Genomic DNA, 16,339 nt, shown 5'->3' on the forward strand with positions numbered 1-16,339 from the left:
ACTAATGGGTGTATAGTTTCCTGGACATTACTTTATTGGAAAATCAGAACTACATGAGCATCCTTCCACTCCAAGGGAATAATCTCAGAGATGTTACAGATCCGAAGGGGCTTGCAAAGAACAGTAGTGGAGTTGCATTTCTGGGGAGGTAGGAGGACTTGTCAGAGTTGGTGCTCAGCCTCAGCGAGGTAGAGGTCCTTCTGCCATATGACAACAATGCGCCCTTTGTCCTTGGGTTTGATTATGACTGGGTTGGTGCTACAAGTCCAGAGGGAGATGGATTAGAGTGAGTAAGGGGAGTGAAGAAACTGACGCAGCTGATATCACACCGGCAGTTCTTAATCAAACCATCGAGAGGGTAGAAGGTTAGAGAGAGGAGTCCAAGCTGAAGACAGGAGAAATGATAGGTTGTGTGGGGGGAAGCTTCCTGGCTAAAAAATCAGCGAAGGCAGAAGAGGAGGGGCTTGGCATCATGTCTAGCTTGGAATTCAGTGAGGTAGAGGAGTGAAGCGAAGACCCTTGCTTGGGACAGATCGTTCAGAGAGGGGTAGGTCAGAGGGAATAGTGAAAATACTGCAAGGGATCAGATTGAAAGACGAGATAGGGTGGGAAGAAAGTGGAGGGGTCAGGAGATAGGCTGGCATCCAAGAACTGTTAAAGGTTCTGGTCCTTCCCACCCGTAAAGAAGAAAAAAACTTTGTTTAAACGGCAGGTGAGACAAAGGATGAAATGGAACTGAACCAAGACAACTCTGAAATAAAATCAGTACTGCTGAAGACAAAGGTCAAGAGCATGTATACAGCGGCATGTGGTGGAGAAGGTGGATTTTATGAAGTGGCGAGAGTCGTGGTTAGAGGAATTTATAATATCACTGAGATAGTGGTAACTGGCAGGGTGAAATTTAAGCTGGAATCCATGTGGAATGAGTTGCAGCTGGAGACAGGTGCTGAGCAAAGGAATGTGGCTGTGAAACCAGGTCTTAGAAAATACACACCATCAAACACAAACCTCCTCCAAACTTGCTTTACCTCCCATACATTTTGGTCTGCCGACTTTGGTCTCCTGTGCTTTCCCCTCTCTCTGCCCCACCACTGGTGGCAGAGTTTCCAGGTGCTTCGTCCCTGTTCCAGAACTCCATCCCTAAACCCATTCTGGTTACTCTTTCTCTTTGCTCCTTTTAAAAGCAGCCTATCAAAACCCATCTCTTCATCCAAGCTTTCAATTATCCCTTATAAACTCTCATGGTTCATTGTGCGTACCCTCTTATTACTGCATTGTAAGGCATCTTGGCACGTTTTGCATACTGAAGATCATGATGCTTCGATGCATTGTGACTGAGGCAGGCTTGTTCGACCAGCTGGTCTTTTCCTGTCAGTCTTTTCATATATTTGTATATTCCACTATTTACTGTCCCTCTCCGTTCTGTACTAAGGAAATTGATTTTGGCTGTGTGGTTAAGAGGAGTGCTGTTCCTCTTTCTGTCAGCGTGCAGGCTGCCATTGTCTAAAGGCCCAGCACCAGGTTGCTTTGCCCTTTTGGCTTGGAAATGGTCCATGGTTCTACAAAAACTGTAGATACCAAAGAAAATAAACAAAGTGCAGCTTAGAAAATAGTAAATCCACAATAACACAAATGTCTGTCTGGAATTTGTTGTTGGCTTTTGCAGCATTTTATCATTCCAACAAAAACCATGACTCCTTTTTTGAATTCCATATTCGTAATGTACTAAAGGAGTAAGTTTTTCAAGGGATAAGGTCAACTGCTGTGCAATGGGGCCCTCTAAAGATGAAATCTAGTTTACAGTATCCGCAGACCAGGCGAGATTTGGAGTGGGGTGTAAGCACCATATGAATTGCTATTTATGACCACTAACCAGTTCCACCTGGGGAAATATTATTCATTCTGCACCATCCACACACTGGAGCATTAGTTTGGCAGGTTGTGGGCAGGTGAAAATTTTATCACATTGCAGATGGACAGTAGCGCATGTAATCTCTCACTCCCACATCATATGAAGTGTCAGGATTTGCACCACAGTGAGAGTTCTTTATCTCCCACCACCACCCCCCCCCCCCCCCCCCCCCCCACACAGTCGATGCTCTGCTGCTTGCATTAAACTCTTGCTGCCAAGGATCGCCTCTGTAGCAATGGGTTAGATTGCTCATACTGTGAACTTGTCTGGGCTTCTGTGTCTTTTTCAGGTTTCTGAGGAGATTAAGATAGTGGCACTGGATGACAAACTTCCAGAATATTATCATAGTACAGGAAACGTCTTTTTTATCCGGCACCGACGTGGTGCCGGTTTATAAAAAATTCCGGATAACCGAAAGCTATAGTAAAAGATACGGAGAGCTGAGAGCTCCGTATAAAGCAACAAACCCTGTTGCTTAGCAACAGGTGCAGAACAATGGCCACAAGTTCCAAGCGTCTCTGTAGCTTAGCAACAGCTGCAGCCACACCCGATTGCACAGCAACAGATCGAGAAAGGCAAGTAATATGAAGTAAAACTTACCTGAACCTACTCCTGAATTTTGTCGGTTAACCGAGATTTCCGGTTATTTAGGTGCCGGTAAATCGAGAGTTTCCTGTAGGTTGCCCAAGTGTACAAACAGCAAGCTATGCTGTAGGTAATACAGCAATGGCAGTGACCAATCCTGTGCTCTCTAGCTGAATGTATAGAGAGCAAATGAGGCCGGTAAAAAACATGAATTAGAATTCAAGGAGCTATGGAATTTTACACTTGACACAAGAGACTGCTCCCCAGATAGCCTGTGGTTGTACGATTCACGCTTTGGCACTGATCCATGATATGTTGCATACTTTACAAGTAAACTAAATGTCCCATAGTTGGGTCAGCATATGTGCCAAAGTCCTTGCATAAAATGCTTGCCGCTTAAACACGATAACTGCAACCTGCCAAATTTGCCTTGGGTTTAAAACTGCATTCAATAGGAATGGCTGCACTGTATTTCCAGTATTACCCAAAGAAACAGGTCAGCGTAGAAAGCTATGCAGTTGAGAGTTTGTGTCTGTGATTTCCCTGCAGGTGTTGCGTGATCACTCTTGGTTTTGGTGCTTACCTACAAAGGGGGAATATTAGAGCGAGAGTCTGTCTCGAGCTGCACTTTCACAGTGTACTCCGTTTTAAAGAAAGGATGAGCTGAATATTTCTGAAGTTTCAAAAAAAAATTAGTGTCCATTTCCTTTGTCCATTTCCTTTCTCCATTCCCCATGATTTGTTGGCAATCTGAGTTCAGAGGTTCACTGTTCCCTATTTTATAGTCCTGCTCAATTTGCAAAGAGATTTGGTCGCAGTGGGCTTGTAATGTGGATTTCTGATGTCTGCTGTGTCCTGAATTTTTGAAGTTGAGAGAGATCTGACTTTGCCCGTTGTGTATGGGAATAAACATTGTGCTGTCCTTTGCAACTGTGGGACCCTTGCTTGCTGCCCAACACCAGTTATAATTTTAATTTGCATTAGCCTTCAATTAAAATTTAATAGAAATCCAGTTAATAAAATTGCAGTAATGCCATCATGGTCATTTAATCTTTGTGTGCTGACATCATCCATTAGTGGCAGGGCAGAAAAAGTAAAACCAGCCTATAATATTTACACTATATGTTAAATTAACCAATATTGTGGAGTGGTCTAAAGAGTGACATCTTGCCTGTAGGTTTTTTGGTTGTCTGAACTGATTGGACCAGAATTTGCTGAAGCAGAGACTGTTGTAGCTTAGTAAACGCAGCAGCTAATTTGTGCACAGCAAGATCCCACTAACAGCAATGTGATAATGACCAGATAATCTTTGTTTTAGTGATGTCGGTTGAAGTATAAATATTGGCCAGGATGCCATGGAGAACTCCCCTGGTCGTCTTTGAAATAGGACCATGGGATCTCTCTTTACTCGGAGGGTGGTTAGAATGTGCAACTTGCTACCACATGGAGCATAAACACCGGCATTGACCTGTTGGGCCGAATGGCCTGTTTCTGTTCCGTAAGCTCTATGCAATCTCACAGCATGCACTGAGAGTTGGATTTTTTTTCTGCACCCTTCGGCTCCAAATTTTTAGCACCTCAAATTCCTGGAAGCGCGAGCTGATAACGGGACCTCAGTGGACGAACTATAACAGCCTATCTCCTTAACCAATGAGATTTAAGGATAGAGAAAGAAAGAGGAATGACGGAGAAGTAAATCGGGTGCATTAGAGTCAAATTAGATAGAGAGAAATAAAGAGAGGGAAAGAACGATTGGATTAAGAGAGAGTAAAAAGAGACAGAAAGGAGAAATAAGAAAAAAAATTAAATTTAAAAAACATTTAAGAACAATTTACTGCCTGCAGGAATGAGACGCCAGTTTTAATTGTTCCCTTTCTGGGCCTCTAAGACTCGGTGGCATTGCAGGAACATAAATCTCGTCATTAAAAAGGTCCTTGCGTCGTTAAATACCAGTCCTAAACTTTTGTGGTGAGTTTAATTTGTATTTATGGTGCAAATCCAGCAAATTTTTGAAATGCATGGGGAGGTTGATGGCGAGACCTCGTTTTTGTGAGGCTAGCGATGGATTTTTTTACACAATAATGGCGTGTACTGTGAACTTGCTGGTATTTTGCCAGCAAATTCTGGGCCATTTGATTATAAAATGGATCACACTCCTGTGTATGTGTTCTTTCTTCATCAGACTTTTTTGCCTTGTACTGGGGTAATCTGTTGTTAGTAATAATGTCATATGGTCTCATTCTAAATGGCACCAATATTTCCTTGGCTTGAGTCACTGTCTGCTCCGTACTAAATGTTGCCATTGTTCCATGTGATCTTTCTGATTTGAAAGATTGGATGCAGCTTTAATGGCTGAAAGCATGAAAGGCTTTGCAGCCTGAAATACAACAGGGCACTTGTAATAAAATACAATAGTATTGCTCATTTTGGAGGGGACAGTGCAGGGGTTTACATCATCTATCACTGCTTTTCCTAACTTCAAAACAAATATCTTTAAGCGAGTCTTTTAGACATTTCCCACAAAACCATTTGCAATTGATAGTCTGATTATAGGACTGCATCGGGATGGCTAACTTCAGGAGCCTCCATGTACCTTGAGAAGTGGTTGAATTGAAGCAGTGCCGTTACCGAGCTGATTTACAGAATGTAAGATTCGCGAAATTTTCATTAAATAATCACGTAGGAAAATAGGGTTAATAAAACAGCTTTATTGACCAAAAGAAGCTTTTACAGAGAAACCTTTGATAAAAGGGCACACAAAATGGCCACCAGACCTCGTGACCAGCTTCTGGGACCATTTGAATTTCTGTTACTGCAAGCCAGACAGGCTTGTGGATTGAGGACATTAAAAGCCCGCGAAAACCAGTTTCGGGAAGCCAAAACTCATGGAACTGAGCATACATATTGATTAGATTATGAGTACAGGACAGATTTGGGTGGCAGGATGAGACCCATCAAGAAATGGGCGGACAATTGAACGAACGCTTAAGCCCATTACACTGTACAAAGAGAAGCCGTTTAACGGCCATCCAGGGCAATCTCCAGACCGATCAATATACAAACCGAGTTACGGTGACAAAGCAAAGACATTATCGGCCCAGGAAGGCCAGTTCAGCTATCACCGACTCCCGTTATGAAGACCAAACACCCCTGCAGAGAGTTCTGCCCCGCCAAAATTATTACAAAGACAGGACTATGATTTGGCGGGAGATAAGAATGTTCCAAAAGGGTATAACTGTGGATTAAGTAAAGTCCATCAGTGAGTTCTCCATCGGTATGCTTTGGGACAGACTCCATCAGAACCAAGCAGCATTTCGGTTTGGACTGTGTTCGGTGTTCGGCCAGGCAAGGCCCGGCCACGACGAGAGGATGACGAGAAGATTTCGGCTTGGAAGCCAGCTCGGCCAGGCAAGGCCCGGCCACGACGAGAAGACGACGAGAAGATTTCGGCTTGGAAGCCAGCTCGGCCAGGCAAGGCCCGGCCACGACGGGAAGACGACGAGGGAGGCCCGGGTACTTTTGTCGAGAGATCATCGACGACCCAGGCCGGAGAAGAAGACACTCAGGGCCCAGGTACCCCAGTTCTCAGAAGGACAATGATGACTGTATAAAGAGTCATCGGGAGATCATCGACGACCCAGGAAGACACCCAGGGCCCGGTACTCCAGTTCGTCAACATCACATCGGCGAGCGCTCATCGCAGGAGAACCAAGAGGAAAACAAGCTGCGCCAGAAGCTTCCAAACCCACGTGACGGCGGAAAGCTGTGTCGAAAGGCTGCAAAGCCTTTTTCGCAATTCTTAAAGTGGTGAGCATGATCCCGAGTCCCTCAAATCGAAACTTAGTTAGGTTATAGGGGAGGGGGTTAAGGGTAATTGTAATGTGTTACCCCTTTTGCGATGTGCTGTGTGTTCCCCATTTCTATAGAGTTAAGTTTATAGATGTGTGCATGCTTGTAGTTGCTTTAATCTGTGCATATGACATGTATTTTATAATGCTGCAAACTGTTCAATAAAGGCATCCATTTCGTGCTATTCGACCTGGTCTATTGAGTTTTTCTGCACTACAGCTCCCTGCACCTAAGTCCAAGGTCTAGGACCGTAGGGGCGAGTGGGTCGAACCACTCACGGGTAATTATTGCAAGAAGCCTGGCAGGAGACCAGAGCAAGCAAGAGAAACCCCCTACAGAAACCAGGGTTTAAACTCAAATCAGCCGAAATCTATTAGTAATGCAGAGCTTAAAAAGCTAATGGATCCATTATTGAACTATATAAACTATAAGGTTAGAAATTTATGTTGGCGATACTATTGTACAAATTCTTAACGCGTATTTCTCTTTATTTTAGCGGACACATTAAATGGCTTAATGCCACTGTTAAAATAGAGAGGGGAATTTGATGTGAGCAGCTAATTCTGAATATATTGTATCATAAAATTTGTAATCACAGGCTCTGGGTTGCGGCAAAAACTTGGCACGTTATCGGTTTTTAGTTTCCTTCTGTCTGCTGCGGAATTTGTTTCGAGCGAGCCTTGGAGTAGAGAACAAGTCAAGACAGCTTGAAGTTTTGCTCTACACTTGAATTTCACCTGACGATGAAAAATGCCCTTGTAATCCTGGCCATTTCTCTTGATCTTCTATTAACATTAGTGCTGTCAATCTTGAATTGTCTCTTTATCGCAGGGCAGGGCCCAGTGGAACAGCTTAATTTGAAAGTGGGACAGATGCATGAATTTGGCAGCAAAATGTGAGAACTGTATTAAAGAAATTGAAATTTTCAACTGTAGGCTTTGATTGAGAAGGCTCCAGCTGTCAGAATAAATTATTTGAAACGTCATTCACCATAATGAATTGTAAAAAATCAATATATGCTATAGTGAGATGTTGCGTTGTAGGCTGCACCACAGAAAACCAGTAGGGGGTGCTATTGTTACATTGAATAAGTTCTTTTGTGCAAGCAAAGTTGTCCTACAGTCACTCATGTACCAGATTGCTGTGTGTGCCGTTATAAGTAATGCAAAGAAACGCTGCTGTTGTATTTTGGCAAAATGTGAAATGTCCTGCGATGTTTTCTGATCCAACAGTTCCTCTGACTAGCACTAAGTTGGCAGCTGTGAAAGTGACACAGGTTCAGTGCATTTTATCAAGGTGCATCTATTGATCTGTCATGGAAACAAAAACCAACTAACGTTAACTTTTCTCCTTGAGTAGGGTTGAGGACAAACAGAGTGTAGCTGACCTGACATCGATCCCCAGGTTCCTTCCAGAAATCACAGTTGGAGCTCACGAGTTTGATGAAATGTATCATGCCTACAAACAGGTAAGCAACTCGACACAAACCTGCATTTGTGTTTTTAAATATTTATGGATTTGGAAATCGTTTGCAGGCTGAAATAGAAGTGTAATTTGTGTCTGGCCAGTACGGACAGCTGTTTTTTTCTGTGAATTGGTATACAGGCAGTGTCGCAGATCAGGGTCAGCAGAGGTCATATGCAGAGTAAAGTTATTTTCTATACTGCTGAATCAAGCCCCCGCAGGTCAGGGTCAGTATTGTATGATGCAGAGTAAATCTTCTCTCGCACTGTTGTTATAACATGGCCCTGAGACCACTTGTTGCCCCTTCACTTGAGGCCCTCAAGACCTGCTGCTCCATGTTGTTGGACGTCAATTCGTATCCTGCCATCTTGAGAGAGACAGTGTCCCTCAACAGAGTTGGCGAGCAGCACAACGCTATCTTATCAAGTGCTCCCAGGTTAGCTACAATCTAGTCAAATGCAGAGTTGGTGGTGGTAGCCCTTCATATCCAAAGATGACAACTCTTGTTACAAAGTGAGTTGGTCTGTGAGTGTATGGGTGGCCAGTATTAGAGAGGCAGCTCTCCTACATGTTTTACAGATCCTAACAGTTCCTTTGGGGTTGCTGGGCTGCTACTTTTGACACCTCCACTGCTGCCATTTCCTCTTCAGGATATTTATGGCATGGTGCTTACACTGGTTATTGTTGCTCATCAGTTCGCACAATCCAGTGCAAGATTTTTTCAGCTATTGATATTGCATAGCTTGAAGCTGTTCTTCAGCACGTCCTTGTACTTCTCTTGCTCCTCTTCCCCACCCCGACTTCTGCTCACCGCTCCATCTTACCGTCTAGGACTATTTTTGACATTCTGATCGTCCTGACCAGTGCAGCCTATGCTCTTATCAGCATGGCTTTTAATGGCTGTGGTCTTGGGATGCTCAGAAATCCAAAGCGGCTCGGTGGAAGCACGCGCCCTTGTTTAACTCCATTGGTGATGGTAAATGGCTCAGACCGTACTCCAACAACGCCCACTTTATCAAGCTTTCTGCCATGGAGTTGACTCACCATCTAGACTAATCTCTCTGCATACCCAGCCTTGAACAGCATTTTCCACAGACCTGATTGGTTGGCTGTGTCAAGCTCCTTGGTCAGATCAGCAAAATCTGTGTAAAAGGTCCTTAAGTTGCACCTTGCATTTCTCATTCAGTTCTCCTGCATCTACCATGAAAACCACGTCAGTAATGCTGCGGTTTGTTCTGAAGCTACATTATGTTTCTCTGAGAAATAAGACGACGACACTTTTAAGCAGTCAATTGAGAAGTGCTTTTGTATTTTCCAGGTTACTGAAAGAAACAAAATTTCATGATAATTGCCACAGTTGCTCTTTCGTGCCCCTTGGAAATGTTAACGGGTGCCACATTTTTCCACGATAGCAAAATACTGCAGATGTTGGAAATCCGAAATAACAACAGAAAATGCTGGAAAAACTCAGCAGGTCAGGCAACATCCGTGGAGAGAAATTTGAGTTGACGTTTCGGGTTGGACCCTTCTTCAAAACTGGAAAGAAAAGAAACTAGATCGGAGGCAGGGCTGCGATCGGACAAAAGAATAAAAGAAACAAAAGAAGTAAAAGAAATTAGAAGCTAGACGAGATGGTAATAGGCTGGGATTAGGTGTAAAGTGTACTGGCAGGGCAAAAGATAGCTGCCAGGTGTGAGAGAGAAGTGAGCGAGAGAGATGACGCCACCTTCCACACCAGTGCTTCAGACATGTCTTCCTTTTTCCGCAACCGAGGATTCCCCTCTACTGTGGTTGACACTGCCCTCGACCGTGTCAGTTCTATCTCCCGCACTTCTGCCCTCACCCCTGCCCCTCCCTCCCGGAACCACGATAGGGTTCCCCTTGTCCTCACCTTTCACCCCACCAGCCTCCACATTCAACGGATCATCCTCCGGCATTTCCGCTACCTCCAAAGTGATCCCACCACCAAACGTATCTTCCCCTCCCCTTTCAGCATTCCGCAGGGACCGCTCCCTCCGAGACACCCTAGTCCACTCCTCTATCACCCCAAACAGCCCTTCCCCTTCGCCTGGCACCTTCCCGTGCAAGCGGAGGAGATGTAACACCTGCCCCTATACCTCCCCCCTTCCCACTGTCCAGGGCCCCAAACACCCCTTCCAGGTGAAACAGCGATTTACTTGTACTTCTCGCAATCTAGTATACTGTATTCGCTGCTCACGATGCGGTCTCCTCTACATTGGGGAGACCAAACGCAGATTGGGTGACCGCTTTGCGGAACACCTCCGTTCAGTCTGTAAGGGTGACCCCGAGCTTCCGGTCGCCTGTCATTTCAATTCACCGCTCCATTCCCACTCGGACCTCACCGTCCTTGGCCTCTTGTATTGTTCCACGGAAGCTCAACGTAAACTCGAGGAACAGCACCTCATCTTCCGATTAGGCAGTCTGCAGCCTTCCGGACTCAATATCGAGTTCAACAATTTCAGATCATAAGCTCGGCCCCCATTTCATTTTCTCTTGTAATTGTTCCACTCCTTTCCCCCCCCCCCCCCCCTTTCCTTTTGTTTCTCTCTCACACCTGGCAGCTATCTTTTGCCCTGCCAGTACACTTTACACCTAATCCCAGCCTATTACCATCTCGTCTAGCTTCTAATCTCTTTTACTTCTTTTGTTTCTTTTATTCTTTTGTCCGATCGCAGCCCTGCCTCCGATCTAGTTTCTTTTCTTTCCAGTTTTGAAGAAGGGTCCAACCCGAAACGTCAACTCAAATTTCTCTCCACGGATGTTGCCTGACCTGCTGAGTTTTTCCAGCATTTTCTGTTGTTATTCCACATTTTTCCATCTTATAAAGTTAGCCATTACGCGATAGTCTTGCAGTTATACGTGTAAGGCTCTGCAGGGATCCCATCTGGTATTAGATTTACAGATCTTCATTGGTTTGATAGCTTTATCAAGCTTCACACTTGAGGATCTCATCCATGCTATTATGATGTGGCTGCTATCGAGGCTTCGCCCATAATGGTGGATGGTCTGTTCAGTGGATCCTCTCAGTGCTCATGCCATTTCTGCAGGATTTCGGCCTTGCCAGTAACTAATGGCACCAGCTGCACTCCTCAGAGTTTCAGTATTGGAAGTTTTAAGCCTATAGGTACTGCAGAGAGAAAAAGGAAGGCTATGTGGGTTCTCACTCCCTACCGTTGCCTTATTTTATTTCCTAATAATGTCCACATGGATTACTTTTTCATTCTATTGTAATTTGGATCCTGCTTGTGAATGACCTTTAAACTGCTGTTCTCTGCTTGGGAGCCTCTTTTACGTTGCCTGAGCTACCCCTCCACTATATAGCTAAATCACTGCTTTTCACAAATGGTAAAGTCAGTTCAGGACAGTGTGAAGCTTCCGCTTAGTTACTCTCCGCAGCGATGCTGCCGATACCAGGTGTTGGGTATGCGGGAGGTGGGATGGGGGGGAGTGGAGGTGTGGTTGCTGCTGCACACTGTGCCATCGCAGCATCTTTCTGCACTTTAGAAACATGGCTTGATAACTTTTCATGAACGACAATTCAAAGTTTTGAGCATTTAAGATTTTGGGGTGGATTTTGAACCTTAAAAGTGAGGGATTTTTGTTTCCCTTGGAGATTTACTGTAATTTATATATTTCTTTAAATTGGGATGCCCAGTGGCTACAACAAGCATTGGTTTCGAAGGAGAGTAAATCACTTTCATGCCAGTGTGCCTGACCTCCCAATATAAGAATAGAAGAAGTAGGAGCAGGAGTAGGCCATACGGCCCCTCGAGCCTGCTCCGCCATTCAATAAGATCATGGCTGTTCTTCGACCTCAACTCCACTTTCCTGCCTGATCTCCCTATCCCTTGATTTCCCCTAGAGTCCAAAAATTTATCACACTCTGCCTTGAATATACTCAACTATTGAGCCTCCACAGCCGTTTAGGGTAGAGAATTCCAAAGATTCACCACCCACTGAGTGAAGAAATTTCTCATCATTTCAATCTTAAATGGTCGACTCCTTATCCTGAGACTGTGACCCCTGGTTCTAGACTCTCCAGCCAGGGGAAACATCCTCCCTGCATCTACCCTGTCGAGCCCTGTAAGAATTTTGTATGTTTCAATGAGATCACCTCTCATTCTTCTAAACTCTAGAGAATATAGGCCTAGTCTACTCAATCTCTCCTCATGGGGCAATCCCCATATCCCAGGAATCAGTCTGGTAAACCTTCGTTGTACTCCCTCTATGGCAAGTATATCCTTTCTTGGGTAAGGAGACCAAAACTGTACACAATACTCCAGGGGTGGTCTCACCAGGGCCCTATATAATTGCAGTAAGACGTCTTTAATCTAATACGCAAATCCTCATGTAATAAAGGCCAACATACCATTTGCTTTCCTAATTGCTTGCTGTATCTGCATGTTAACTTTCAGTGATTCGTGTACAAGGACACCCAGGTCCCTCTGAACACCAACATTTCCCAATCTCTCACCATTTAAAAAATACTCTGCTTTTCTATTTTTCCTACATTATATTCCATTTGCCAGGTTCTTGCCCACTCACTTAGGCCCAAGCTACTCAATCTCTCCTCATAGGTCAACCCTCTCATCCCAGGAATCAATCTAGCGAGCCTTCGTTGCAGTGCCTCTAAGGCAAGTATATCCTTCCTTAAATAAGGAGACCAATACTGTGCTCAGTACTGCAGCTGTGGTCTCACCAAAGCCCTGTACAATTGTAGCAAGTCTTCCTTACTCTTGTACTCCAACCCTCTAGCACTAAAGGCCAACATATGCCATTTCCTTCCTAATTGCTTGCTGTACCTGCATGCTAACTCTGTGTTTCCCATTCCAAATTCTTCTCCAGCCACAAGGAGATATCCTTAACCCTGGCACCGGGCAAGCAACACAGCCTTCTGAACTCTGTCGTGGCTGCAGAGAACAGTATTTATCCCCCTGACTATACTGTCCTCTACCATTACAACATTCCTTTTCACTCTTTACCCCCCCCCCCCCCCCCCCCCCAAAACCCCTTGAATGACCTTCTGTACGACGGTGTCGTGGTCAGTTTGCTCATCCACCCTGCAGACTCTGCCCTCATCCAAACAGGCAGCAAGAACTTCATACCTGTTGGATAAGGGCAAAGGCCGACGCTCCTTCAGTACTGCACCTGGGGTCCCCCTACCTGCTTAAGTCGGTCACACCCTCCTGTTCTGACCACTAACCAGACCTGTACCACTACCTAACCTAAGGTGTGACTGCCTTGTAGATCAAAGTGTCCAGGTAACACTCCTGATGCCTGGCAATGTCTGCACCTCAGACTCCAGAGCTGAAGTTCCTTGAGATGCAGACATGTACTGCAGACGTGGTCGACTGGGATTACGATGCTCTCCACAAACTCCCACATGCTGCAGTTGTGGTACACCACCTTCACTGCCATCCCTAAATAACCTTGTTTTTTATTTAAATACATAAACTCTAATTAATTAAATAATTAACTTGGCTTATAGTTTTGTTTTTTAACTAATTACTTGATCTAGTTTAAGTAATAGGTAGATTAAATTAAATTTTACCTGTAACACAAACCACTACAAGTATTGGAGGCAAAAAGCAGCACCTCCTTCCCCCTTTACTCCGAATTCCACTCTCTCCAAATTCCCACCCTGTTTAGAAGCACTCTGTTTAAGACACCATTCTGTGCAGACCACCGACGTTAGTGTGGCTCTTCCATTTCCCAATCCAAACAGTTAATTTCGAGTAAAACTGCCAAGTTAGTGCTCGGCCCTCGACACTCTTGTTCTGTGGGCCTGTGGCTACCAGCAAACTGGATTGAGACTGTCCTCCTGAGGATAATGGCAGAATGACAGGTTTCCTCTCTTTCTGATTAACAGTCTGGGCTGGGTTCAACAGCAGGTCCCAGAGCTAAAAGGACATTGCTTGATGCATCACCTAGGTCCCTCTGCCCTTTGCCACATGCAAAATTTTCATTGAAAAAAGAAATTGTTCACATTACAGATATAAATTGAGTAAAAATATATCCTGAACCTGCGAAAGATTCACTGTCAAAAATACATTGGGTCAGCATAATGAGTGGTGACCCAGCAGGTTTGGTCAAAACTGAGTTTTCAGGATGGCTGTAATGAAAAACCTGCTGTGGAAAAAATGCTTTGAGCCGGTCGCAGTGTCCAGTGCACAATCTGCACCTTTCAGTTCTGGCCACAAACCACAACTGTTTCACGCAGCCTCTCATGTTCAAGCAAGGCATTTTGGCAGCACGGTTCAAAGCCTGCTATTTTTAGTCTGGCCACAAGCTGAGTAGTTGCAGTGGAAGAAAGAGGGAAAATGTGATCCCAAGAGATCTGTCGGGGTTAATGAGTCTGGAAAGCAATGCAGGACTGAGCATCAAACATAAAGATGAAGCAAAAAGCCACAACATGCACTTCATCAGGAAGTCTCGTCATGCTTCCTTTACTTACATTTTGAGATGGGGTTTTACTCCTACTTTTGCCACTATATTTATTTATCTGTGTCCTGCCCTTAATATTGAAGTAAGATGTTTGGGTCATGGGTGCTTTTCATTAAAGATCAGAGAGGCTGTGTAAAGGACGTCTGATTATTCAGACCTTGTTGCAGTTTAAATCCAGCCATGCCTGGCTCTGGGCCTGAACTTTCTTATGGATTTGGTTTGTCCAGCTTGTGACCCAACTTGACTAAAGCCTATACATTGGGAGACGGAAGTGGGATTAACAGAAGGCGGCTGTTGTAAAGTAAAAGGGCAATGGGGCTTGTTGCACTTTGTAAGCTTCTGTCATCTGATGTGTCATGAGATCGAATAGGGCTTACCTCTCAACTCTCCCATTAAATAATAATGAGACATTCCTCAGATGTGCACAAGGCTCTTCGTCTGGCAAAATCAGTTAACTTACTTGTTCTACCAAAAACTTGGCACATTAATGGAGGGTGCTCTGATCTCACTGCTTTTAACACATGGTTGATAAGCTCACTTTCTTCTCACTCTCCCTTTCTCCCTCCCACCTCCCGTAGCATTATTATCAGGACTCCGTCATTATAAAACTAAAGAAGTTTTTCTGTCTCTGATGACTGTAAAGGTGCTATATGAAATGTGTTTGCGCAGTCTCAAACCAGTTCCTAGTGGGCATAGGGCATTTTGCACAAAGCTATCTAAATACGTGATTTTGTTTATAGGCTATTTGATGGCTGGCGTGGGTAATGGGGGGAGTAGTTGTACTTTTGAGGTTTGAGCTGAGACTCCTTATTGGGAGAATAGTAGAGGGAGCTTTGCTTTACAGATAAGCATGTGATACCTGACCTGGGTGCCAATACTATTTTCCATTTCCAAAATGGAAAATAAACCTTTCCCTAGCACTGGCATCCTTCGCAAAAAGATGGAGGGGGAGAGCTGTCTGGATTGTCTAATGGGCCTGGTTTAGTGGTGTGCTAAGGGACAAAACTTGACAACTTGCAAAGACTAAGTGGGACAACAGAACAAGGTTTTCCATTGAGGAGGGTAACGCTTTGGGGGATGTATTGGCTATGATGAAGTAGACATCAGCCTCTTTTGCCGCACCCTGCTCCACTCCCTTCCTAAACCTCTTCGCCTTACTACTGCTCCCTGCCTTAAGAAGCATCCTTAAAACTTACCTGTGTGGTCATGCTTCCAGTCACCTTTCCTGATCTTTTCTCCCTATTTTCTGCTCAGTTTCCATAGTCCTACCCTATAAAATTCCTTCGGACTTTGTTCTGTGAAAGACACGATGTAAATGTAATTGTAATTGGTGATCCGCTTTCAAAGTTATGATTGAATGTATTATATCTTAGTGGAAGATCGTTACAGAATTCAATTAAAAAAATACAACTGTACTAACCAGAACCATATGGTGTGTACAGTAGTTAATGAATATCAATTATCTGTGCTCGTTAACTGGAACTTTACTGTGTGCTGATGCCAAGCGACATTAAAGAATTTCAGACTGGTTTTCTTGCAACCTGTACAAAACGCTCTCATTGTCGCTCTGTGTTCTCTCTTGTTCCAGCTCCCAGGTCGAAAGTATGAGAAAGGTTTCAATGCTGACGTTGGGGATAAGTGGATCTGGTTAAAATAACTCTGTGGCTTCCAGAAGAACAACTAAAATTGATTTGAGAGGAAAAGAACATGATGAGGAGAGGGAACTCTCTGCTCTGATATGAAATGGCTGGCATCCCGCTGAGCTCAGCACGGCAAATCTGTCTGCAGTTACTCTCGGCCTGTGCAGAATTTTAAGCACCTTATTAATTGACAGTAGGTATCTAATAAAACTTGACATTGAACTCACTGTGTCCTGTTGATTTAAATGAAACAAAGTGTGACGACATATAGTAGACTTGGGCAAACATTCCAAATGTGGGGTGGTTGTTACACCATCGCTTTACTGAATGCTGAGTTTAAGAGTGAAATGTATTACACAGAATTATTCCATAACCCAGTGGTAGTCCAGCAATGACTGACTCCTTGCAGTCATCCCTTTCCCCA

General features: G+C 44.3%; 1 protein-coding gene across 1 annotated transcript in view; it reads left to right on the forward strand.

The window, feature by feature from the left end:
• The window catches only part of ndufa10 (NADH:ubiquinone oxidoreductase subunit A10), a 78,552-nt gene extending 62,415 nt beyond the window's left edge, over window positions 1–16,137 (forward strand). The window contains exons 9-10 of the mRNA XM_085985643.1: window positions 7,706–7,814; window positions 15,864–16,137. Coding sequence (XP_085841769.1) covers window positions 7,706–7,814; window positions 15,864–15,932 — 178 coding nt within the window. The 3' untranslated portion in view covers window positions 15,933–16,137. The remainder of the gene's footprint in view (window positions 1–7,705; window positions 7,815–15,863) is intronic.
• The last annotated feature ends 202 nt before the right edge of the window (window positions 16,138–16,339 follow it).

Source organism: Somniosus microcephalus, chromosome 4, assembly GCF_052327205.1.
Source record: "Somniosus microcephalus isolate GS21.2 chromosome 4, FLI_Smic_1.0, whole genome shotgun sequence".
In the NCBI taxonomy this organism is placed as follows: Eukaryota; Metazoa; Chordata; class Chondrichthyes; order Squaliformes; family Somniosidae; genus Somniosus; species Somniosus microcephalus.